The sequence below is a fragment of the Vombatus ursinus genome, unplaced genomic scaffold, assembly GCF_900497805.2.
Source record: "Vombatus ursinus unplaced genomic scaffold, bare-nosed wombat genome assembly UNPS02009132.1, whole genome shotgun sequence".
Taxonomy (NCBI): Eukaryota; Metazoa; Chordata; class Mammalia; order Diprotodontia; family Vombatidae; genus Vombatus; species Vombatus ursinus.
In genome coordinates, this window is record NW_020948910.1 from 13,017,925 (window position 1) to 13,045,257 (window position 27,333).

Consider the following 27,333-nt stretch of genomic DNA (forward strand, 5'->3'; position numbering starts at 1 on the left):
AGGTGAAATGGCTTTGGAAATTTACCTATTTGGTGTTGGTTTCATGCTACCTGTATTGTTTTCTTGTCAAAGTCTTAGCATCTTTATCTGGACACCAGATAACCGTAGAGACCTCCTCCTGTTTATCAGATGTCTCTAGATACCCTCTTTCTGTTTATGGCAGATACAGAGCTGAAAAATTATCCCCTTTTCACCTTCCTATGCCTTCATTTGAGTAGAGAGTTGATCGGAAGTAGAAATGAGTATCAGTTATTTTGGCACTAATCCTCCTTATAAAGGATTTGGATCTAAAATCTGGAGGAAAGAGTAAAATCAAAGGGCAAGTCTCTTAGGTATAAAAGAACATGGTTTCCTTCATGTGGTCTCAGGCAACAAAAATTCCCTCTCTATCACCCATGGGTAATCTGTGAAGAATACACCCCCAACCTCAGAGAAGTGCTATAAGCCCCAAGTATGGTGCTTCAGGTTTGTAACAGTCTTTGAAAAAAAAGTTTAGAAATTCCCAGTGTAGATTATGTTAAACTGTTATTTAACAACTTCAAATCACAAAACAGAAACAGGTCAATTAATTTAACTGTAAATTAATGTAAAGCTATACCTGTTGGAAAGATGTGCCTTAATTTCTCCAAGACATCTTTCATCTTGGATTGATTCACATGTTCCCAGATTCCTTTGCATATGTGAGGAATAAATGACCAGTCTACTTACCTTTGCCTTCTCCAATCAGAAAACTGCTGATAATCTCCATAAAGTTCCTCCTAAAGATGCTTTGATTCTGCAAGCTTCTTCCGTCCTTTACCCCTGTGTAAATAATACTACTTTGTACTTTTATAGTTACCTTCCCTCTAAGGTACTCAAAGGACTTCAGTAGCACCAATCCCATAATTCTGACAACACCCCCTTGAGGCACGTAAGGTACCACGTATGGTTATTCCCATAGCAGAAATGAGGTAGCTAGGGAGACTCAGGGACTTATTCCAGGATGATTCTATGGCAGAGAAAGAAGTGAAATCTACATCTGTGGGATTTCAGTTTTCATCACCACCCCCCAAACCCCTGTCCCTGGGACAGCCATCTGTGTATAATGGGTGTTCAGTTAAAGAGCTAGACCATATTGCCTCTCATCATTTGAGACTCATTACTGGCTGTGATTTTCTAAAAGTATGGAATTCTGATTTTAAAAGCTATAGTTGTTTTTCTGTCCATTGATTCATTCCTTTCATAGTCATCAAACAAAATCTTTTTCATTTACACTTAAATGAAGAACAACACAATGGTTGTATGGCTTCATGATTCCTTATGCCCACATTGTATGTTGTTTGATCTCTAATCAGCTTCATAAGATTGTGAATTACTTTGTTTCCTACATCTACCATTGACATTTTTGTCAGAGCTCCAGCTTCTTACTTCATTTTTAAAATGTTTCCTTACTTTTTGCTTCATCCTTTTCCTTTCCCAAGTGGTCCCTACCTTCTTACCTCCTTTCATCATTGTGCCTAGCCTGGGTAATTCTTATCAGGTATTCTAACTGGTTCTCCTTATCTGCTTTGCAACTCCTTTCTCCCATTTTCTTTTTTTCCAAAGGGATTTACTCCCATAATTTTCTCTGCAGTATAAACCAAAGTACTTCCTTTTATGTTAATTACTCGATGTAATAGGATAGCCCTTGTGTTGCATTGTTGCTGATCATTGTTTATGGCACTCGAATATGTTTCTGTCCATTTCTTATGCCAAAAAAAAAAAAATTGTAAGATCCTCTTTTTCCATTGGAGGTCATGTATGAAAAATCTCTTTCAATTATGTTTTATGTCGATATCTTAATTTCTTTGTTTTCTCTTTAGTCCTCCATTCCCTAAGATCATTCCTTTGCTACATCTCTTTTTCCTAGTCACTGCAGGGATGAAGAAAACTAGGCAAAAAACTAGGTTATTTTGAAAACTACAACAGTAGTTTTCCATGCCACTTGTATAAAGTAAGGGCATAGAGTGGTTTCAGATCTCAGAAGCAAAAGGGATACCTTACTTCTCATTGACATGGGCAACATACCAGCTATAGAATGAAGGAAGTCCTTCATGGCACTTGCTTTATATGCCTTTACTTTCAGTTGGCTTTTCCATAATCATTCAACCCAAACATTTGAAATGTGAGTGATCACTATTTATTTTAAGACACAGAAGCCTTTTTAAGAAAATGCAGTTTTCCAAGACATATTTTAAGAAATTCAAATGTCTTGAGAGGATTGGGGAAAATTGTCAGGCATGTTTTAAATATGGTATTTATAATGAAGGAGTAGTTGGAAACTAAGTCACTTCTCATGAGGAAGCAATACAGTATATTAAAAAAAGGTATTTCATCTTTTATAAGTTGCAGTCCTGACTGCTTGAATTAAACTTGTAGGCTGTTCTACTGTTTCTCCTTGAGTTAACTTGAGTCATGAGGGAAAAAAAAAATTAGTAATACCATGGGAGGATGTTTCAAAGGCATTCTTATAAAGAATCTGTGTTATTATTCTAGTATATTGTGATAGAGGAGGATGGACAGGGAATAAGCACAAATCATTGTAAGATTATTTCTTCAGAAGACTGAAATTCCAAAATGAATCATTTAAAGAGGTCTAGCCTTTTAGAGGAAATGCTCATCAGAATAGAAATGAATCCCATAAAATTCGCTGCTTCCCTAGGAGGAATTTGAAACAGTCCGTCTTGTCTGGAAGATGATAGTTTGAAAAACCAAGATTTGGGATTTTGCAAATGCTGCATTAGGGGAGATTCTAGTATATTCTCATGTTCTCATTTAATATTATCTCATGCTACATAATAAACTGTAAACCAACAGAAATGATGAGATTGGCATAGATCCAGGATATTCTCAGGGAATACTCTTCCGAGACCTTCTGAAATTGCATTGCCCTTTATAGGAGAAGGAAAAAGATGTATTTGGATGCTCCATTTTGAAGGTGAAACCTATGATCTTGGAGCAAATGTGTTTCAGTTTTTATTTTTTTTTTTCTTCAGGGGATTAATGACCAGGAGGAGGCATATATAGCCCTAGGCACAGCCAAGGGCCATTAGCATCAATTGATCAATAATCCTGAGGGAAAAAATAAAAACAGAAAAATACTGGTTCCAAGGTCATAGTTTCACCTTCAAAATCGAGGTTACTGGCCCCTGGCTATGCCTAGGGCTATGTACACCTACTCCTGGTCATTAATCCCCTGGAAGGGCTTAGTTTGTGAGAATGACTATTGAGTGACAATGTTCATAACCTTAAGAACCTCTGGAACCTAGAGGTTAGGATTTTTCCCTGAGGAAATTGAACTCACTTTTTTTTAAATGATTGAAAAAAGCTGTAGTTCCTTCTGTTGGCCCTCTCACCCAATCTGCAACTAGCTGAAAGAGAATCTGATGGCATTCCCAATAATTTACCTAGGGAAAGTATACAATTATGAACTAATTTCCCTTTGTAGATCAAGCCTTAATGTCACTGGATGAGAGAGTGAGTTGTCTGAAAATTCAGAAATCTCTGTGATTGCAGATGTCCCTGTTCATAATGTCCCTGTTCTCGACCTCTGAGCTTGAGTATAATCTCTTGCATTTATGAATAATCCTCCAATCAAATTTTAAAGAAACTTATACTTGGTCACATTACAAATAGATCCAAATGTATACATAGTGCTTATGTAAATAGTCATCATGCTTAAGTTTCCTATTTTTACTAAGACTACCTTGCCAGCTGAGATATCAGAAAATAAATTTTATGATGTACATGTGCTGTCTGTGTTACATGGTGATACCTGTATAGTGTATTATTTTAACACCCTTAAGCCTACAAAACCTTTGCTTCATGGTAATGCTCATTTTCTGGAGAGCAGGAAGTGGTAAATGAGTGTACTTTTTAAAAGATAGCACAAAAATATTCCATGCTAATTAGAAATGAGTGTGCTTTAAAAAAAAAACTAAAATAAACACAAGCAATATTGATTGAAGATTTCAAATATGTTCAAATATTTAAGATCATCCTTGATTTTTGGCAGTGCTGATTATAGAACAGTAGCTAGAACACTGGATCTGGCGTCAGGAAGATCTGAGTTCAAATCCAGCCTCAGAGGCTTACAGCTCTGTGACCCTGGGAAAGTCACTTAACCTCTTTTTGCCTCAGTTTCCTCATCTCTAAAATGGGGATAACAATAGCACCTACCTCCCAGGATTGTTGTGAGGATCAAATGAGATAATAATTGTAAAGCACTTAGCTCAGTGCCTGGGGTATAGTAAACTCTATGTAAATGTTTATTATTAGCCAAAAAATGTGTGCTTAAATACACATTGATGTGTCTTACAAAGCACAAAAAATAAGAACTGTGGGAAATCCAGCATCATGCATCTGATTTATGGGTTTATAGCTAAAACTTTTATAATCTTTTTATGTAAATCACAAGTTATCCTTAACCCTCTTAATAAGAAAAAAAAAACACAATTATTCTCACTCCTTAGGCTGCTGAACTTTCCTCCTGGCATAGTTGTGTTGTGGCTTGCTGGCTTGCTAGCTAACTCTCTCTGTCTCTGTGTCTCTGTCTCTCTCTGTGTCTCTGTCTCTCTCTCTCTGCCTTTTGTTTCATCATAGTACTAGTTAGGAGAAATCTGACTTCTGTCTCCATAACCTTTAAACCATCTTTAAATCCTGTGTTTGTCTGAAACAAACCACTCTTGTATCCTTCAGGTAGAATTGAACCAGAACCATCATTTATCAGATAAGACCATTGCCTGCTGCCTTTCATTTTTGGCTACATTTGGATTTTTGATCTGTTGTCTAAATATGGCTAAATCACTCACAAGATATCCATCCATTTCATTTGAATGCCTATTCATTCCTTTTGGAGGCATCGTGAGCTCATGGGGCCATGGGAAGAGTTGAGTGATGGTTCTGGGTGACCTATAGGTAATAATATCTTCTCCTTCCTTTTCTTCTTCTCTTGGCTTTGCTCCTTTTCCTGCACCTCGCTTCTGGCTTTCCTTCTTCCGCAACTCCGACACTGCCCTTTGTAAAACAATCAACTGCATCCTAGTTATCCCCATTTGTCCTCGTTCAGCATCTTGCAGCCCCATCAGCATTATGTCCTACAAAGCTGCACATTGTAGAAATCCAGCTGATCGGCCCAAACTCTTTGTAACACCACCTGAAGGTACTGGACGAAGGAGGCCTCTGCACAACACAATGGTAAGTAATCAATGGGAATGGGTTAATAAGGGCACAAGCTCAAATGACTGTTAAGGCTACAAAGAGATCTGAATGACCCTGGGGGGACAGAAGCCAGACCCTGGCCCCAGTGCCTGGAATATATGCCCTTCTCACACCCACCTCTTAGAATTCCTAGCTCTTGTCAAAGTGCAGCTTAAATTTGAGCTTCTATCAGAGGTTTCCAAACTTATTTGGCCTACCACCCCCTTTAAAAAAAAAATTACTCAGTGTCCCCTTGCAAATCTACTTTCTTTAACTATTTAACTTTTTTTTTTGAAATTTGTGTCATTTCAAACTACTACTGTCCCCCACATCATCCCAGCACCCCCAGGGGGTGGTATTGCCTACTTTGGGAACCCATGCATCTACATGAAGCTTTTCTTGCTCTTCCCTCCTTAGTGATCAGCAACCCCTACCCCACAACACATACACTGTTCCTCCAGTTGCTTAGTGAGGAACTCCCAGTGAGGAATATTCTCTCCCACTACAAATCATCACCTCATCACCTGTCTCTCTGTTTATAATTACATTAATATTGTATTAATAATGATAATATTAATTAATATTATATTACATATATATAATCTATCCATCATTAGGGAGTTAGTTTGCACAAGGCGCTGAAGAACACCTAAGGTTGTTTTACCTGGACTACTCTGAATATCCAGCAGATAGGTGACTGCTGGATAAGAGTGTTTGAGAATCCATCAATTAATAAGTATTTATTATCTACCTGCTGTATGCCAGAAACTGTGCTAGATGTCAGGGGTACCAAAAAAAATAACTTTTGATCTCAAAGACCTTACAGTCTTTTAAGGAAAAAGTTACATGTACACATAGAAATAAATACAAATACAACTAATACATATCTACATGTGCGTTATGTATCTATGTTTGCATATATACATGTGTGTGAATACTTTTTTTATTTACCTTACATTCTTTTAAGAAAATCACATGTACACACAAAAGTGAGTACTAACAACATGCCTGCATGTGCATATATACATGATTACATGTGTGAGTGATTTTTGTTAGCCTTCGTTCTTTTAAGGGAAATTACGTGTACACATATAAGTGCACACAAACATCACATACTTATGTGTGTGCATGTGTAACAGGTTTGCTTTGTGTTCTTTTCAGGGAAATCACGTGTCCACATAGAAGTACATTGCAAATTATATGTTCATGTGTGTATATGCATGTATATATGTATGATTTGTTAATTTCCCTCAAAAGAAGTTAAAGTCCTTGAGATTAAGGGTTGTTTTGTTTGGTACCCCTTGACATTTAGCATAGTTCCTGGCATACAGTAGGTATATAATAAATACTTACTAATTGCTGGATTCTCAAACACTTATATCTAGCAGCCATCTATCTGCTGGATATGTCCAGAGTGGTACAGGTAAAACAGCCTTAGGTGTTCTCAGTGCCCTATGCAAAAGGCATACATATATGTGTATATGTATGTGTGTGTGTATGTGTGTGTGTGTATATATATATATATATGGGTATATATACATATATATATGGATGTATATATATCCATATATATAATATATACACACACATATGTATACATATTTATAAGTGGCAGAAAAGGTGATGATCTGCATTGCGAAAAGAAATCCTTCATTGGGAGCTCCCTGCTAAGCAGGGAGGTATATGTGTTGTGGGGTAAGGGTACTGGTCACCAAGTAGCAAAGAAGATTAGGAAAGGTTTCATGTAAGAACTGGAATTTAAACTGTACTTGGACAGGAACTGGGGCAGCTAGGTGACTGGGCCTGGAGTCAGAAATACTTGTGTTCAAATCCAGCCTCAGACACTAGCTAGCGTGACTCTGGTAAGTCACATAACCCTGTTTGCCTAAGTTTCCTCATTTGTAAAAATGAGCCGGAGAAGGAAACAGCAAAACCACTCCAGTATTTTTGCCAAGAAATCCCCAAATGAGGTCACAGAGAGTAGGACACAACTGAAAAACAACTAAAAACAACAATTGGTGGGAGCTGGGGAAATCTAAAGAGGTAGGGGAGAGGAGGAAATGCATCCCAGGCACTGGGGTCAGCCCATTCATGCCAAGGCACAGAGAAAGACATGGAATGTTATGTGCAAGTAACAGCAAATAGGACAATGTGGATGGACCATAGAGCATGTGAAGGGGGGCGTGATGTATAATAAACCTGGAAAAGTAGCCTGGAGTTAAATTAGGAAGGACTCTAAATACCAGACAGAGGAATTTGTATTTTATCCCAGACTGTCACTGGACCTTCTTAAGCAGGGGAATGAGAATCATTAGACATTGTGGTTATTTGATAGTCTCTGGCACACTCATGGGATTGCCATCTATAACCCTGGGGTGTCAAATGGACATGAGCTGGTATTGTGCCAAACATCAGGGTGACTGTGTGGTGCTGCCTGCCTGTGGTGACCTCAGAATCTCCAAATAGGAGCATAAAGATAACTTCCCACTCTGGTTCTATCCCTTGTCAATAAAAGCTGGATCACTGATGTTGAATGCATTTGCCAAAAAAGTACTCTTTTGGTGCTTTTAGGATGCATTTAGGTGGAAGTTAGTTAATTTAGTGTGGAATCACCAGTGAATAAGACACTGGGTTCAAATCCTACCTCAGATATTTATGAATTGTATGGGCTTAGATAAGTCACATCAGTTCTCTGGGTGGCATTTGTTTGCCCATATGTGAAATGAAGGGGTTGACCATATGGCTTCCAAGTGCCCTTCCAGATCTAATTACTGACCATTGGTCTCTTAAACTTTGATTTTTTTTTCTTTGCAATGATCATTAAGGAAAACAACATGTGCATTCTTAGTAGAGATGCTACCACAGTCATGTTAATTTCCACTATATACTTTGTGCATACTAAGGTAGCTTAGAGATTAGGATGTTTTCCCTTTATTTTGAAGTGCACGGGCATTTTACATTTACTGGAAGAAATGGCCATTGTTTCTGTTTTCCCTTTGGCTTTAACTGACTCATCAACCAACTGAAAGACTCCACTTAATTATCCAGCCATGATCATAGCATGACCTGTTTAATGAAAGCCTAGAACACATTATTTTAAAATCTTAACTCTATAGAATGAGTCAGATTTAAGATAAAAGGCTCTTTAAAGGATTTTTCATAGACCTTTGAGGATAACGTGTGTGGTTGGGCAAGCCTGATGTTTATGCTAAGAAGTATAGTATTTCTCTTCCAAGCCCCTTGGGGCCTTCCAGAATCTACCTTTAATTCTTTATTGAGACACTTGCCAAAGGTGAAAGAAACTCTCTTTGATGTGAGAATTTCATATATTGACCTTTCACTCTTGGGAGATCTTAGCTTTGGACTTAGAGCCATAGATCTGAGCTGAAAGATTTTGTGTGCCACACATTGAATGAAGACAGCATGGAGGAAATCCTGCCTTTACGGCAGGAGTCCTCAACCTTTTTTTTTTTTTGTTTATGCCAGGGACCCCTTTGGCAGTCCCATAAAGCCTATAGACTTCTTTTCATAGTAGTGCTAACTGAATAAAATACACAGGATTACAGAGGGAACTAATTATTAGAATATTTAAAGAAGCAAGTTCATAGGCGCCAGGTTAATAACCCCTGCTTTAGAGGGAAAGGTTGAAAAAAAAAAGTACTTGAATCTTTTTTTGAATACATTTACCTTAGTAAAAGAAAAGAAAAAAAATCTTTATTTCTACTGTGGATACATTGTGATCTACACCCACAGAGGGAAGATCCAGGTAATGAGAGCACTGACCATTTGAGCATTTTTGCTATTAGATAAATATAACACTTACAGGAGATAGTACCAGGAATGACCTTCAACAAAACTGAAATGACTTGTATTTTTTCTTTGTTGAACTGTTTGTCTCCCAGCACTAAAAATCAGAGTTCAGCTGGTAGCTCTCTCTCTCCTTCCTATCAGAATCTACTTTCAGGAAAGGATTTGATGAGCTTTTTTCACCTTAGAATGAATTCAAACTCAACTCAAAAATAAATATTAATTATAGTAATTATTTTTTAACATTTAAAAAAAGGTTTGAGTTCCAAATTTTATCCCTTCCTCCCACAACATACTCCATGATCCAGTGACTACAGCCTCCTTCTTCTTCCTTGAACAAGATGCTCCATCTCTCAGTTCTGGGACTTCAAAGAGGTTAAGTCATTTGCCTGTAACCATAGAGCTAGGAAGTGCCTGGCTCTGAGTGTTTTCAGAACTGAAGCCTAGGATGAGAGGTTCAGAGCTGGAAGAAAGGGACCTTGGACATCATCTGACCTAACCCTGCTCATTCCTATAGTTTTGAAAACTTAAACCAGAGATTACCAAAACCACATAGCAAAATCCAGATTCAAAACCAGATCCTCTCACTCCAGATTTAGGGCTCTTTCCATTATGCTGCCAGGTACTGGGAAAGATGCAGAATTTAGGTAAAATTAGGACCCATCCTTCTCCCCTGGGAGAAGTTGTTTTTGAAGTTGTTTGAAGCCGTTTATTGTGAGACGAAAGGTTTGGTCTCCAGTCCAGGGAATCTTTTACTTTAATGGACTAATACTGAATAATTAGGCCAAGTTTTCAAGGTAGGGGGAGAAGTGGAGGGAGAGACTGTGACATGGAGCCCCTTCTCATCTTAGTAGAAAAGTACAAAAAGGGACCCTGGAAATAAATCTCACTTTGTTCAAGTCAGCCAGTTTCACAACTCCTCACCCCTCCTTACCCCACTTTTCCCATCATTTGCCAAGTCTTTTTGATTCTCCCTCCCACGACATCCCTGACATCCTCCCCCTTCTTTCTACTCACACAGAAATGTAACTATCCAACGTCAGGCCCTCCTCCCTCCTCACCTAGACTATTGCTACAGCCTTCTGATTGGTCTCCCTGTTTCCAGTCTCTTCTCCTTTTTGCTCAGTCCTCTTCATAGCTGCCAAAGTGAGATTAGTAAAGCACGTGTTTGGCCATGACTCAGTAAATTCCAATGATTCCCTATCCCCTCCTTCAGCCTAAAAAGAGACTAAATAGAAAACAAGTAATAAAGAGTTTCCTTCTGCCAAGCCTTGTTAAAATCCAGAACGTATGAATATTAAAATTTGCTTGCCCCCTTCTCCTTCAGGTACCTTTCAAACTCATAGACTTGGAAACTTAGGGAAGAAGGGGACTTTTGGGGTCATTTGGTCCCCCTTATTCAGAAGAATTGACTTGTCCAAAGTCAAACAGGTAGTAACTAACAGAGCTAAGATTTGAACCAAGGTCTTTTGGCTCCAAATCCAATGCTCTTTCCATTGAACTACACAACCTCTTACTACCCTTTTCTCCTCCCCCTACCCTCCTGCCCGCCCGCCCCCTCACCTTTTTAAAAATTTTCTTAACCATGTAAAAATGTTGTGTAGGACAGGGAGAGAGTGATCATTGCTGATTGCACACCAATCTGATTTGTTCCAGGATCAGCTCTCTCAGATAGTTCTGACCCCAGAAATAATGAAAGGGTAGAAAATGGCATACTACCTAGAGGCTCCAGAAGGAAGGTTAGGAAGGAGACCCTGAAAAAAACAGTGATGCCTTAACACTATGTATTAGCAACTATTTCCTTATGTTTACCACATTGGAAAATGCCCTTTTTCAATTTTATTTTTCTAAGAAGAAAGTTAACACTATTGGTTAATTGGGCCTTCATTCCTCATTAGTGACCTTTAAGAAAACTGTTTCTTTATTAGGGAAAGCAGTTAGATGGTAAGGGGTTGAAGAGACATTGGATGGTGAGACAATATTGAGTTGACAGTGTTAAGAACCTTTCTCAGATTTCAGACTTTAACTGGTAAAGATTTAAAATGGCTTAAGTTCATCACTTAGGAGCTGACCTTCCATTGTGGATTAGAAGACACCAAGACATACTGGGTCCAATTTCTTTCATGAAGAAATGCCTTCTTACGATATCAGTATTTAAAAAAAAAATACAAAATAAGGTATTTCTTCGGGTGCACAAGTAAGAGCAAGTCTTTCTCTGTATATGTTGGCTGCAATGGGAGCACAGATTAATCCTTCTTTTGACACATGGGAAGACCAAAAGCTATATCTGAGCTATGGTAACTGTTTGAAAACAAGAATCCACCTTTGGGTTTTAGAGGAACAAAAGATGATGAAACTGATTTCTAAATAAGAAAAGTTAAACATTTCTAAAGCATATGGAGCATCCAGGGAGCTGAAAGTTATACTCCAAGACTGACCTCAGCTCCTTTTCCCAGATCTGAAGCACAAACTTTTTTTAAAGGGGCAAACATGCACCATGGAGTCAGCATAATCTTTACTGATATCTCATCTTGTTGATCAAAGTCAAATATCTGGTTCCAAGACAGCAGGATCCCTGGAAGGTCCCTTTGTTTGGCTTAAATTGTAATACCTGTGATAACCTGCCCAAAACACTCCAATAGGCACTGATTGATCCCTACCTCCAACTGAATGCTGATTATGTGGCTCTTACTGCCTCTACTTCTAGAAGGACCTAATTCTTATGTTTTTGGTTTTTCAACTTAGGGGCATAAAAGAGAAAAGGAGAGAGAAAGCATGCCTTTCCACCTCACATCTGGCATCCGAAGAGCCCTGTCTCCATCAAACCCCAAAACTAGATCACCAGCTCCCTCCTCAGTTTGGTAAGTGAAGTGCTGGTGGCTCATCTTACCTGAGAATCATCCCAGGTACCGGAAGCTACCCATGTTCCTCTGTCAGCTCCACTCACTAGGCTACTTTGGTCTTATTTTCTTGCCTTAACTTGTTTCCTTGGCAGGAAATAGGGGTGGGGGTGGGAAATCACCTATTTTCTAAGGTAGACAAATTTCCCTTTTCAGCTACCTGTGAGAAATACTTAAATAAATAACTGAATATCCTTAACTCTTTATTGGGAATTCATTAGGAAACATTTATTTACCAGCTGCTGTGTTAAACAGTGCAGAGAGAAGCAAAAATAACTGCCTCTTACTTCAAGGAGTACATTCTATTAGGGGAGAAAAAATGTACATATGTAATTAGGTTTAAGAAATATATAAAATAAATGTAAGGTAATTTGAGGGAAATCAGCATATTAAGATTGCTTTAAGATACCAAACACCCTTTTTCTTTTGGAGGAAAATGGAGTTCCTAGCGCAAAGGCTAATTCTGTCATGTCTCCTTTCATGCCACATTTCCTTATTTGTTTCCTAGGCACCCATCCAAGTCCTTGTCTCATTTGCCTGGCACACCCAGACCAACATCCTCCATGTCACTTGGCCCATCGAAAGCTGCTTCTGCTCAGGCATGGCCCCCATCCCCCAGCAACATCCGGCCTATCAAGAAAGAAGTCAGGCTTGAGACAGAGAAAAAAGAGCCAGAGAAGGAAGCTGAGAAAGCAGTTGAAGCATCATCATCAGAGGACCAAGTTCCTTCAGTGAATGCTGAAGAACCTACAAATGAGGAAGTCTCACCTGCCAAGCCAGAGGCTCTTCCAGGTCAGTCTTTTTTTTTTTTTTTTGCTTTGGCAGTTGGGGTTAAGTGACTTGCCCAGGGTCACGCAGATAGTAAGTGTCAAGTGTTTGGACTGAGGCCGCATTCGAACTCAGGTCCTCCTGACTTCAGGGCCGGTGCTCTATCTACTGTGCCACCTAGCTGCCCCCAGGTCAGTCTTTAACTATCCTAGTGGCCACCACAATGCTTTCATTCAGCCTCTGCTTCTGATCCCACATCCATTGGTTTTAATGAGGGTTGTCCAGCTCTTCCCCAAAGGAGGGTGAACAGAACTCTTCACTTCCACAGGCAGCTCATTCTACTTCTGGACAGCTCTGGTTGTTAAAACATTTTTTTCCCTGATATCAAACCAAAATTGACCTCTTCACAGTTTCTAGCCACTGTTCCTGGTTCTTCCCTCTGGGGAAAAACAGAACAAATCTAATCCCTTCACAGGTTAGCCCCAAAAATATACAACTATCTTGTCTCCTCTGAATATTCTTTTCTCCAGATTAGACGTGCCTAGTTCCTTCAAGCCATCCTCATATGATGTGGGCTTAAAGCCCTTCACCATCCTGGTTGCTCCCTCTGGACTCTAAAGTAACCTTCTATCAATGTCCTTCTTAAACCGTGGGAGACCCACATGGAATGCTGCAGATGAGGCCTAACAAAGACAGGGTACAGAGGGACTGTCACCTCCATATTCCTAGAAGATATGTCCTTAATATAGCACAAGATTGCTCTGGCTACATCACCCTGGTGATTATATTGAGCTGACTGTCTAAAAAAATCCCTAGTTCTTTTTCAAAGCAAATTGCTGATTCAAAGGTGGACTGATAGTACATTGTTGAAATTACTGACTTCAGGATCATGATTGTAAAGCAAAGGAAGTTGAACTGAAAAGGTGGGTTGCCTTGGAGAAACAGGGAGAGATGGAAGGACTGGAGGTTGAGCTGAAAAGGTGCCTTTTCAAAATGGGGAGATGGAGGTCCTGGAGGTCATGATGAGGGCAGAAAGATGGCTCATGAGACATGGCAGAAGAGGAGGGAAAAGATAATGTGATCAGAGAAGCAGATTTGAGAATTCGGCATATTAGAGGGAGAATGGTTACTGATGAAGGTGTGGTCTAAGTCATAACTATTGGATTTGGTGTTATATAGACCCAGGTTGGAACCCCACCTCTGGCACATACTTACCAGAGTGAGCCCGGGCAAGACACTTTATCTTTTGATATTAGTAGCATTGACAGTAAAAATAATAATGCTGAGGCACTTTCAGCTCCATCTTACTTCTAGTGACTAAGTGATATAAGATGAAGAGCCCCTGGCTTAAATGTTGCCTCATTGGCCATACATATAATGCTACCTTGATTCAACATGAAACTTGCCTCTAGTTCTTGCTTCAAAATATGCTTTAGAACTAATTATAGACGCGTATACAGAGACTAAGGGACAGGAATGGAGACCTCTTACAAAAGTGTGCACAAAAATTATCTAAGTTTGAGTGGTTATGATATTTTATCTAAAGCCATGGATTCTTCCTATTCTGATTCCCCATGATGTTTCCAAGAGTGGATCTTCCAAACGTTTTCCTTTTCCCTTGGTTATATACATGACCACAAAAGGAGGTGAACCAGTCTTGCATCAGGAATGAAGGATGGACAGTCCAGGTACTGCACAGAGAGCCCAGAGATATTAAGGAAAATGTTAACAAACAAGAGGAGGTCTGGGGCATGATGAAAAGGCTGGATATAATGAGGAACTGGAGATTTTTAGCCTGGAAAAGAGAAGATTTAGGAGGGGACATATCCTTGCTCTCAAGTACTTGAAGGGTTTTTACATAGAAGAGGGATTCAGTTTGCTATGTATGAGATTTCCTTGAAGTCAGAGGGGATATCTAGAAGAAATGGGCAAAAATCTGATTATAGCCCCTAGTAAGAAAAAACTTCCAAACAGCTATCCAAAAGTGGAGCTGGCTGCCTTAGAAGCTGGCAGCAGATTTCCCATCACTAAAGATCATCAAGCAGATGCTAGGTAACAATTGGATGGGGATGTTGTAAAGGGAATTCTAGGAATAGATGATCTTCCTTCCAACACTGAATTCTCTAATAATACTTTAGGCACAGACAGGGTGAGAATATATCTGCATATGTATGTTTAAAAAAATTATATGATGAAAGGGGGAAGGGAAAGGGAATAAACATTTATATAGTACTCACTATGTGCCAGGCACTATGCTAAGAGCTTTACAAATATTGTCTCATTCGATCCTCACAACAGCCCTGCAAGGTGAGTGTTTTTATTATCCCCATTTTATAGTTAAGGAAACCCAGACAAAGGTAAAGTGATTTGCCCAGAGCCATACAAGATAGTAAATGTCCAAGTGACTGAAAGGATACTGAATGAGGTTTTAATCAATCAACAAGTATTTATTACGTATCTACTATGTGCCATTCTGCTAGATGTCAAGGATACAAAGGATGTCCATATATAGGTATATACAAAACAGAACAAGGATAACCTGGGGGGAGGGAGGAGAGACAGTGGGACCAGCTACCAAGGAGAACAGGAAAGACATTATGTAAAAAGGCCTTACGCTTGAGCTCAGTCTGGAAGGAATTCAGCAATTTCAAGTGTACAGTCCAGGCTGAAAGACCGCTATTGCAGAGGCATAAAGATGGGAGATGGGGTGTTCTATGTGAGGAATAGCAAGAAGGGAAGTCTATCTTGAACCATAAAGTGCTTAGAGGGGAGTAATGTATACTATGGCTGGAAAGGGAGGCTGAGGCCCATCTCTGCCATTAACTAGCTATGTGGCCTTGGGTAAATTATTTAACATCTCTGAGCCCCAGTCTGGTGGGGGAGGGTGCTGCCATTCCTAAGGCTCCTGTTGGTGACAGTTGGTTAGCAGTTGCTGGTGGTAATAAGGAAGGTAGATTCCCCTCTCTACAGTGATTTCTCCCTTTCTTTATATAGCTATCGGGGCTGAGTTGGAAGCAGGTCTGAGACTTTGGGGAATAATGCTATTCCCAAGCTTTTGGGCTCAGGGTTCTGGGCTGTTTCTATCAGGGTCTGTGGGAAGATGATGGGCAAAATGGTGGTGATTCTACTTGTCCATCACAAGCTGCCTTCTGTTTCTCCCCCAGGGCCTTTTAAGTAGTAGCTTTTTGGCAGCTGTTTAGGCCCCTTCTCCACAGAAGCCTTTTGCCCGGATAACAACTCTAAGTACCGAGCTAACAACAGGATCAGTGGTACTGTGAGTATAACTACTCACAGTAAAGAGAATGTTCGTAAGGTTACAGACTGTAAAAATGGCAACTACAATCAAATTTTTGTCACACAGATGGAAATCCTGAGAAGTTGAGGCTTGTTTGTGGCAGAAACAGAACCCTTGACTCTCCAGTTCAATCTCCTATTGTATTGTAGCTCTAAAAAATTATTCTGTATATGATGTTAAGGATAGGGACTGGGCCTTTGGGGAACTCCCAGGTGAGGAAACTCCCTCCACTGATACAGGTTGCCTCCTCTGAAACTAACAGTGTTAGTGAGCTGCCTAAAGCATCAAGAGGTTTATTAACTCTTTTTTTGCCCTAGGAAGGGTTGGGATTGTCTTATTTGTATACCCATTCATTCAACAAACATTTAGAAGCATCTCAGTTGCCTGTTGAATGGAATACTTCTTAAAGTTAGGAATTTATGTTTGAAATCCACCAAGGCAAGTTGCTTACCCACTCTCAGCCTCAGTTTCCTCATCTGCAAAAGGGGGATCTCAAAGAATTATTGTGAGGAGTAAATGGAAGTAAGAGGTGAAGTGTTTTGCAAACCTTAAAGTGCTATGTAAATGTTAGCTATCACAATTTATCGAGTGCTGACTATGTGTAGATATACAAGACAATGAAAAAGTTTATAATTGAGAGTGAGAAAGTTAGATGAGCATAGGATAGGTCAGTCAATTAATAAAGCACCTACTATATGCCAGGGACTGGGCTAAGTGCTGGATAAAACTGGTGGATATGCAATAAATAAAACAATGATGGACACAGAAAAGCGTTGTAAAGTGTTAGACTATCAATCTGTGAGGGCTGACTATGGGCCCAGGGCAGGTAGGTGGTGCAGTAGATACAGCACTGGGCTTGGAATCAGAAAGATTTATCTTCATGAGTTCAAATGTGGCCTCAGACACTTACTAGCTGTGTGACCCTGCGCAGGTCACTTAACCCTGTTTGCCTCGGTTTCCTCATCTGTCAAATGAGCTGGAGAAGGCAATAGCAAACCACTCTAGTATCTTTGCCAAGAAAACCCCAAATGGAGTCACGAAGAGTCAGATATGACTGAAAAAAATGACTATGGCCCCAGTCCTTTTCTAGACTGTAATGCATCTGATTGATTCTTTTTTGACAATGAGGTATATTATATTCAATTCTGACAATTTTGACAATTGATTCATATTTGACAATGAGGTACTATGTTTCTCAAACCAATACTCTTCCAATTTACATACTGGTGTCCTATGACCATGGGTTTATTCTACTTAAATCCTTTTTATCAGCTCAGTGCCTCCATTGCACAAAAGCTATGCTGTTTAAAAGCTCTGATCTTGACACTGGTAGGACTATTCCTTGCTTAAATGCTTGGTTAAGAGAGAAATTCAGTTTTCTGAGATGTTCAGAATTTTATCCCAAATTTGCAGCTTTTATTTTTAAAACTGATTGTTTCTGTTCCATAATGAGATTGTAAGCATGCATTACCTCATACCAAAATTTACTTCAGACCATTTGATTCAATAGACTTTTGTTATCGGAGGTGAGTTGCCAAGTAGTTTTGTGTAGGTGTTATAGAGATTTGCATGCCAGGAAACATTTTCAAAGCAGAATCAGAATTTGATTTATCTAAAATTCATTTTAATAAAATCAGTGTTGAAGTAGAAAGAAAACTGTGCTATCTTTGGGCTGAAATAATGCAACCTAAAAGTTGAAGATCATCATTGGGATGCAATTCAGGAGTTTTAAGGAAAAAAAGAAACAGGGGGTGCTCCTTCAGTCCTTCCCTGAAGGGTTTCAAGATGTCTGTTGTTTCTGTTGCCTGTTTTCAAATCTGAGTCTAATGATGAAGGATAAGGGGAAAAATTTTTAAATTGCCAGCACGATTCCCAAGATATTTCTTGACCATCCTCTCCACCATGTCCTTTGGTAAATTGACTCAGCTTCTATACATGTGATATATCTTTATCTGTAAGTTACTGCAATACTTCAAGTATCAGTGATTTAATAATTGATGTGGGTACTACCTCCACTGAGGTAGGTCGCAACCCCTCTGTGACCACATGGACAGCCTTTATGAGTTGCTGAGGATGAGGCATGTGTCCATGTACAGTCACAGACATAGGTACGCTGGTGAAGAGCCTCTCTGAACTTAGCTTGAAAGATAGATATCTCTTGCCAGTCAGCAAATAAGCATTTATGAAGTGTCTACTATGTGCCCAGCACCATACTTAAAGCCTTTCTTGGCTTGGGTAGGACCTTCTAGAACTAGAGCTGGGATAGGCAACACCCCATGATGAAGCATTGGAATGGGATTTGAGGAGAAAACTACAAAATTATATATAATAAAAGAACAAAGTCAGTATCATTGATGAGATAAGGGGATTTGTCTTTACAAATTGCATTGAAATTCATGAATAAAGAAGAAAATTGAAACTGGAATCCATCCTGGAGCACTAAGAAAGGTGGGATGAATGGTGGTCAGTAGGAACACGTCTGCTTGTTATCTAGTATTTCAGGGCAATCTTTCATTTAGTGTTCAGAGTTTGCCTGCCCTTCTGTGTGCATAGTCACATAAACGTGAATATGCAAAATGTCATGTTGTTCTACCTGCCTCCCTGCCCCCTCCATGATCACCAGAGTGAGTTGAGAAGGGATTGAAGAAAACCACAGAGCCAAGACTGTCTGCCTGTGTTTTGTTTCTCACTTAGGATATTCCCATGGTGGGCCTGGAGAGCCTGAGGAAGGCATTAACATTCACATTTACAGCTCTCAGCATTAAGATGCTAGAAAGGGATTAAGGCATGAAGGGGCTGTGACAGCGAGAGGGTGGATAAGTGACATAAAAGGAAATGTTGCCAGAGGTGGGGAAAGAGTCTAATGCCTGTTTATGTGGGAACACAGTGAGAGATGAAAAAAACCCAAGAAGATAGCGTGTGTACATTCATCTGTTCAACAAATATTTATTCACTGCTCTGCCTATAAGTGTGTGTGCTGGTTGCTTGTTTTTCCCCAAGATATAAAGATATGATCCATGCTTTCAAGAAGAATACAGAATGTAGTCAGCAGAAAAGCTTACAGTAGAGTGAAGGCAAATGACCAATAATCATAGATGTGGAGGAAAGACTTAGACGTCGTAATACAGCTGACATTTCTAGAATGTTTTATAGTTTGCGAAGCACTTTACAGATCTCATTTGAGCATCACAACAACCATGTGAGGTAGGTGCTATTATTATCGCCATTTTATGGATCAGCAAACTGAGGTTAAGAAAAGATAGGTGGCTTGCCCAGAGTCACAAAGCTGGTGGGTGTTTGAGGCAGGATTCAAATTCAGGTCTCCCTGAGACTACTTTGAGCATTCTATCCACTATACCACCAGCAACTACATTAAAATTGAAGGGCAGGGGCAGCTAGGTGGCACAATAGATAGAGCACCGGCCCTGGATTCAGGAAGACCTGAGTTCAAATGTGGCCTCAGACACTTGACACTTACTAGCTGTGTGACTCTGGGTAAGTGACTTCACCCCATTGTCTCGCCAAAAAAAAAAAAATATATATATATATGTGTATGTGTGTGTGTATATATATGTATATATATGTGTGTGTGTGTGTGTGTGTATATATATATGTATATGTATATGTATATGAAGGGTGGACCAAAGTTAACAGCTACCAACAATGACATGCTAGAACCTCGCTATAATATGTGATTGATTATAGATACCATAGGGCGCTGTGGTATCAAATTTATATAAAAACAGATGTCACCAGGGCCACTAAACAGTATAATAAGGATCCCTGTGGGCTGCAATATTGACTTAGAAAACCACGTAGTAATGTTATGTATGTTCTATTATATTTTTAAATTTATTTTATTAAATATTTCCCACTTATTTGATCTGCTTGGGTTCTCACTCGGTTGTGTTGCTGGCAGCCTGGGGGCCTTTGGTATGGATACAGTACAGGTGCATGCTGGATCCCCAATTTCCTTTTTTGTTTTGTATTGAGCATGACCTCTGGACTCTATTTTATGGGGGCTAGGAGGGTACAGTGAGTAGTGTGGAATTTCTTTTTCTATGTCCTGTGACTCTAGCTCAGCTCTGGTGAAAGAATTTTGAAATTTGAGTTGTCAGGTATTGCTTCTTCATTTCTCATTCAAACGCATTGAGGTGGGGGTGTGGGATACACAAGTATAGGCAGACATTGTGTGTACTTTGGCCGTACCTGGCTCCTTCCTGGTAACTGTGAGAGGCAGAAAGAGTATAGCGTCAATGCATCTTATTCCTGGCTCATTATGACATGATTTCAGCTATGATGTCTCCATGGCAAGAATGCTAAGGATGATTATCTAGACCACAGTAAATTAGTAATTAATAGATATCAAATTGAAGATCAGAGAAGAAATGAGACAGATGGAAAATTTTTTCTTCTACTCTGTACAGTTCTGTACTCACAGTGGATACTCAGTCTATGTTACTGACTGATTTGTATAAAAACAAGACCTTGTTTAAGAAAAATGAGTGTCTGCCTTGTTGTGAATGTTCCTCAACAAAACCTTTTTGTCATTTATTGGCCAGATACTGGGACAAAATTTTGCAGCAGATCCTTGAAACCTCATAATTTTCACTTACCATTTTCCTTTAGGACATTCAACTGAAAATTTAGGTTCCCTGGGCTATTTTGTCTGTTCTGTTTGTGGAATTTGTCTCCATTGAAGTTTATTCCTCTTATTGAACAGCCGCATCAGTGCCGTCCCTGCCGTCCGCTGTGCCCTCATCTGGTTTGGGTAAAACTTCTGCGGGGACCACTGACCCAGAAGAGGCCACAAGACTACTGGCTGAGAAGAGGCGGCTAGCTCGGGAACAGAGAGAGAAGGAAGAACGGGAAAAGAAGGAGAGGGAAGAGCTTGAAAGGTAAAGGGGCAGAGCTGCTTTTTGAGTAAGGGTCTGCCATAAAGTCACATCTGAGTGATAAATGGACTAAGCCTTAAACACCAAAAAAACTAAGTTTTAAAAATGAAGATAGCAGGCATTTACGTAGTGCTCTAAAGTTTACAAAGCACTTTACATATATTATCTCACTTGATAATACATATATTATCTCATTTTTGTGAGGACAAAAACCCTTGAAGGGAGGGGAGGTGCCATTATTGCCCCCATTTTACAGATGAAAAAACTGAGGCTGGGATAGTTAAAGTGACTTACCCAGGGTCATGCAACTAGTGTTGGAAGCAGGATTTGAAATCAGGTCCTCCTGATTCCAAGTCCAAGTTAGCTCCTTCAAAAGTATTACTAAGTAGTATTCATCTGTCCATTTGGTGGTGGTGTTTTTTTTTTTTAATAAATACAAATTATCTTCCTATGAAAAAACTTCCAGCTTACATGAAATACTTAAGTGCTCCAGTCCTGTGGCAGTTTGCTCAGATGCTATCCCAAGATGCTAATAAGTCAAAGGTAACAGATTCATTCCTCACATTAGCCAGTTGGCTTGCCCCTGTCCCATAGGGAAAGGCTATCTTTAACTCTGGCCGGGAATTTTGCAAGTGCCTGACCTTGGACACCAACAGAGGAGGATAGTGCTGGCTCTCACAGACCTTAGTCTCAAAACCCAGCTTTGCCACTTACTACATGTGCAGCCTCAGACAAATCACTTAACCTTTCTGGGCCTCAGTTTACTCATTTGTAAAATAAAGGGAATGACTTTGATGATCTCTGAGGTCCCTTCCAGGTCCAAATACATGATCCTGTGATTATAGGATTAGGATTCCCCTCTTAAATTATTAGGCAGCATGACCCTGTGGGCAGCTAGGTGGCACAGTGGATAGAGTGCCGGGCCTGGAGTCAGGAAGTTGTACATTTGTTTCAGTCATGCCCTACTCTCTGTGACTCCATTTGGGGTTTTCTTGGCAGAGATACTGGAGTGGTTTGCCATTTCCTTCTCCGATTCATTTGACAGATGAGGAACTGTATGAGGCAGTATGACCCCGTGGGCAGCTAGGTGGCACGGTAGATGGAATACAGCGCCTGGAGTCAGGACAACCTGAGTTCAAATCAGGCCTCAGACACTTACTAGCTGTGTCACCCTGGCCAAGTCACTTAACCCTATTTACCTCAGTTTCCTCTTCCATAAAATGAGCTGAAGAAGGAAATGGCCAAGCACTCCAGTATCTTTTGCCAAGAAAACCCCAAATGAGATGATGAAGAGTCAGACATGACTGAAAATGATTCATTCACAACAAATGGCCCATTAGGAATGGGTCAAAGCAAATCCATCTCAATTACTGGCAAACAACTTAAGATTCATACTCATGGTTGAAATATCTATCAGGCCTTTTGTATCCATAAACCGGTTTTTCTGAATTTTTTTGAAATGAAAAGTTTCAAATTAGTGACAGAAGAAGCATTGTATTAGATAAATCTCAACTGTGGAGGACAGTCAAATGTCTGAGCCTTTGGGACCTCCTGTAAGGAATATCAGGTAACCTATTCCCCGTGAACTGCCACATGTGTCTTCCCAAGACCTTCACATTTTGTCCTTTATCGCTATTCGATGTACCCAGTGGAGATTTTCTGCCAGTCACATCAGTACGTTTTCTTTGTGACAAACCACAACCCAGGCCTCCTTCAGGCAGCTCTTTGTCCCGTGCATTCCTAGGAGGAAGAAGGAGGAATTAGCTCAAAGAGTAGCCGAAGAGCGAGCTCGTCGAGAGGAGGCAGCCCGAAGGCTTGAGGCAGAGAGGGAGCAAGAACAGGCCCGGGAGAGGGTAGAACAGCTGCGCCGGCAGGAGGAAGAGAGAGAACGACGAGAAAAAGAAGAAATGGAGCGGGTCCAGAAACAGGTATGTGAGGGCCAAAAAGGGGAGCATATTTTCAAAGGGGCTAGATACGTGGGTGGGGACATGTGGCCCTCTAGGTCCTCAAGTATGGCTCTTTGACTGAATCCAAACTTCACAGAACAAATTCCCTTAATAAAAGGATTTTTTTTGTAAAACTTGGACTCAGTCAAAAGGTCAAAGATTCCCCACCCTTGGGCTAGGAGATCCCAAGTCACCATTTCCCTTCTGTCTCAGGTTTAGTAAAAAAGAAGTGTTACTATAATTGTTGTTGTTGTTTCTACTACTACTGTTATTATTATTACTATTATTATTGTTTATAAGAGGCATCATGGTAGAGTGGAAAGAATGCAGACTTTGGGAGTCAGTGGACCACAGTGCAAATCTTCATTTCTTATGTGATCTTGGGCAAGTCACTTAACCTCTGTAAAAATAAGTAGTTGGACTAGATTTCCTCTAAGGTCCCTTCTAACTCTAAATCTATGATCCTGTGTCAAATTTCAGATAATAATCTCAAAAGGAAGTTACTATATTTTTCATTGTTATTAAAATACAGTTTGTGTTATGCCATTGTTTTTCCATCATGTCCAACTCTTCACAACCCCATTTAGGGTTTTCTTGACAAAGATACTGGAATGGTCTGCCATTTCCTTCTCCAGCTCATTTGACAGATGAGGAAACTGAGGCAAACTGAATATCAAGTGATTTGCCCAGAGTTACAGAGCTAGTTAGTGTCTGAACTCGGGTCTTCCTCACTCCAGGCCCGGCTCTCTAGCTTTCCATCTTTTCTCCAGCTTTACCCTCAGTATATCTCTATGAGATTGGTAGAAGTATGTAGAAAGTCTCCCATTTGGTGGTAAAACAAAGGACACTTTCTCTTCAGAGAGAAGAAGAAGCCCGCCTACGAGAGGAAGCTGAGAGAGTTCGACAAGAACGAGAAAAGCATTTCCAAAGAGAAGAGCAGGCCCGCTTGGAAAGGAAGAAGGTAACTAGATGGACTGCCTACAGCAAGTTTGCACACAGTGTTCTGGCTGCTTCGGCTTTCTGGAGACTTAGAGATCTGGAGGGGGTCTAGAGGAAACTGCTTCTCTGTCCCTCACCCTTAAACAAGACCTACCCAGGAAAATTAGAACCTTTTCTCTTTCCATTAATAATCTATCCCAGTGCTTAGCAACCATCACTGTAAGGACATCATCTCCTATGTCTAACCTAACTCCACGCTGCAACTCATAAGTGAGACTCTTTTTGAGTCCCTCTGCTTACCTGAGACCTCTGTCCCTTCTTGGCAGAGCTGGGGGACTGTGGTTAGGGAGTACTGCGTATGTTGCTAGAGTGCCTGGTATGTTTGTTGGTTTTCCCGAGTTGCTCTTTCCCCTCCCCCCCTTTCTTTGTCGTAACAATTGGCTCGCTGAGTAGGGGAAGAGAGAGGGGCCTATTTGGAAATGAAAGTGTTGTAAAAACAAAAGATATCAATATACATTTTTTTTTAATGTGTGAGCACAGTCCTGGCACACATTTGGGACGCAGCTATTGCGTCCTCCAAAAATAGCACAAACGTCTGAGAATGTTACTGATTTGCTTCATTTGTAAAATGTGCCAGGCTCTTTCTATTTCTGGATCTAACTCTGGCTTGCTGTTTCTTCCCTGGTAGCGACTTGAAGAAATTATGAAAAGAACTAGGAAAACAGAAGCTACAGATAAGGTAATGGCATTCTTTCTTCCTAACTGGCTTAGAGCAAGATTATTTTTTTTTTCTTTGCTTATTTTCCATTATTACTCTAATTTATAAAATAATGCATTTTCTTTTGTAGAAAGCTAATGACCAGAGAAATGGAGACATAGCCAAGAGAGATACTACAGGTGAAACAGGTATTTACTTCACTGTACTCTCAAAGACACCCAGCATTATAATGGGATCATAGGATCACATAGTTAGAATGAATGAGACCCCAAAGGTCATATAAACCAACCCTTTTATTTTATTATTTAGAGTTCCTTTAGGGAACTCTAGTCCCCTGGGTTCAACTTTCTTTCCACTGTACCAGACAGATGAATTTAGAAGTTGTGTAATCACTGAGTCTTCAAGAAGTTTTTTGTTGAGGGGCAGCTAGATGTCACAATGGCTAGCGCACCAGCCCTGGATTCAGGAAGACCTGAGTGCAAACGTGCCCCCAGACACTTGACACTTACTAGCTGTGTGACCCTGGGCAAGTCACTTCACCCCATTGCCTCACCAAAAAAAAAAGAGTTTTTTGTTGTTTAAAAAAAAAGTCTAGAGTTTGAAATCATGTAATATCTCAACTGGAAGGGTTCTTAGAGGTCACCAACACCACTCTCATGGTAGGATTTTGACCACTACAGGAGGCTTCTAGGGAAGGAAGAGGTCATTGCCTTTCTTTCTTTTAAATAAATTAAATACAAGATCATAACAAGGGTCTGTTTTGTGTTAACTGAAATTTCATTTTCTATTTACCATGAAATGGAACATCAAAATTCATCTCCGAGAACTTTTAGCTTTCTTATTTGGGCAATTTGTGCTTGAGGCTAATGGTTAGAAAAGGCCTTCCAGGATTCTTATCTGTCTGGCATTAGGACAGTTTTATAATTAAGAATTTGTTGGACTTCTTAATAGAAGTTCTGTTTTTAATAGCTAGTCGTACAAATACAAGCCGTCCTTTAAACAGGTTTTATTCTGAGGAAGCAAACAACTTCTATAAATGAGCTTTTAGGACACATTTTCTCATCAAAAAGGTGCTATGTCTGATGGTTAGGTTCCCAGGCTAGCCTGCAAAAGCCCATTTGACCCATAAAGTACCTCAAATGTATTATTGTACTGTTAGGAATATTTTAAAAGGTAACAGCTGGGGCAGCTAAGGGGTGCAGTGGATAGGGCACTGGCCCTGGAGTCGGGAGGACCTGGGTTCAAATCTGGCCTCAGATACTTGACACTTACTAGCTGTGTGACCCCAGGCAAGTAACTTAACCTCAGTTGCCTCCAAAAAACAAACAAACAAACAAAAAAACAGAACAGCTTCTATGAGAAAAGGCATTAACACACATACTCCTCTACTATACAATTCCTGTCTCTCCCCCACCCTTAGCCTTTTTCTTCCTGTCACTCTCTTATACTTGTTGTACTACCTCTAACCTTCTGGCCAACAGAAGAGGGGATACCCCCCAGCTCTGAAACACTGGCCTATAAGCTCCAAGAGGACATGGGCCATATCCTGTCTAAACTTTGCTTCTCACCCAGTGCCAAATATATTGCTCTGCATATAGCAGGCAGATAGATGGTTAATGTTTGTTTAGTCTAAATGTGGGCTCTCCGTGGCTTGTGGCAAAGGCTCTAGCAGAGCGTGGACCTGAGATTTGGAAATACTGGGGGGTAATCTCTAGGAAAAGTTCCTCATATACTATGCCCTTCTTTTTTTTCTGAGAGACAAAGATTGCCACCTCCTGTTATGAGTCTGAGGTTTCCCTTCATCCCATGCTACTATACTACCAGGATGAAGTTTTTATGTAGATATCTATATATAGATATGTGTATGTGTATATCTATGAAGCTTGTGTGTATATACTTATGTACACTACCATATATACACATACAGGCATGCATATACATATATATTAATTTATATGCACATACACATATACATATATGTATGTGTGTGCGTATGGAGGTGGGGAGGTGTTAAAACCCTTGACAGAAATGCAACTTGTAGATTATCTCTGGGTGTCATTTATCTGGGTGTCATTCCTTACCCTCTAAATCTGATTGTTTCATGTGGTGCTCAGAAAGTCAATAGATTTCAGTGAGATCTGTTGCAGAGTCTTCTGACACTCTGGGTGTTTCCTGATTTGTGAATTTCTGTGGCTTTGGCCTCCTCCTGTTTGATACCAGCTGCTTCATGGCTCCAGTTCCCAAGGTCTTTGCAGCTCCTACAGCTTTGCTTTATACTTGGCACTTAAATTTGTGCCAGATTGCAAAATGAACCCCCTGAAATTGCCGTGTTGTTCTCTTATTTACAGCTCTAACCAAAAGCGGCTGCAGATTTGCTTGAAACTCTGCTCCCTGGTTGGCAGGGATGTGAGTAAACAGCTGCAGGCCTTTGAATCTTACCCTAAATTCTGGGATCAGATTTCTCAGTGGTTGATATCATTGGCTCCAAATTAAGCTCTAATAGCACTGAACCTTAGGGTGGCACACTTAGGAATAAAAATTCCTGCATTACGAGATCTGAAGAATTCAAAACAAATATATTTTGTACATTTTCAAAACAAATACATTAAGATTAAAAAAATTTTTTTTTTGATGATTTGCACTGAAATGTGAAAGAATGGCTTAGCAAGTACAAGCCTATCGAGACCTGCATTACTTCACTTCCATGTTTATGACATGGTCTTTAGCAAAAATCACACAATTGCTTCTGTTTTAGTATTACATACATTTCTTGCTAGACAACTATAACTGCCTTTTATATAGCGCGTGACACCATTTCATTTGGCTCTAGTGGGTGGATATACGTGTG

General features: G+C 40.0%; 1 protein-coding gene across 5 annotated transcripts in view; it reads left to right on the forward strand.

Annotated features, from left to right (window-relative positions):
* MAP7 (microtubule associated protein 7) overlaps positions 1 to 27,333 on the forward strand; it is a 235,568-nt gene that overhangs the window by 191,819 nt on the left and 16,416 nt on the right. For all 5 annotated transcript variants that reach the window (XM_027850724.1, XM_027850727.1, XM_027850723.1 and 2 more), the window contains 8 exons: positions 5,087 to 5,214; positions 11,770 to 11,885; positions 12,433 to 12,716; positions 20,711 to 20,885; positions 22,627 to 22,810; positions 23,688 to 23,789; positions 24,456 to 24,506; positions 24,616 to 24,673. In XM_027850724.1, the coding sequence (XP_027706525.1) occupies positions 5,087 to 5,214; positions 11,770 to 11,885; positions 12,433 to 12,716; positions 20,711 to 20,885; positions 22,627 to 22,810; positions 23,688 to 23,789; positions 24,456 to 24,506; positions 24,616 to 24,673 (1,098 nt within the window). The remainder of the gene's footprint in view (positions 1 to 5,086; positions 5,215 to 11,769; positions 11,886 to 12,432; positions 12,717 to 20,710; positions 20,886 to 22,626; positions 22,811 to 23,687; positions 23,790 to 24,455; positions 24,507 to 24,615; positions 24,674 to 27,333) is intronic.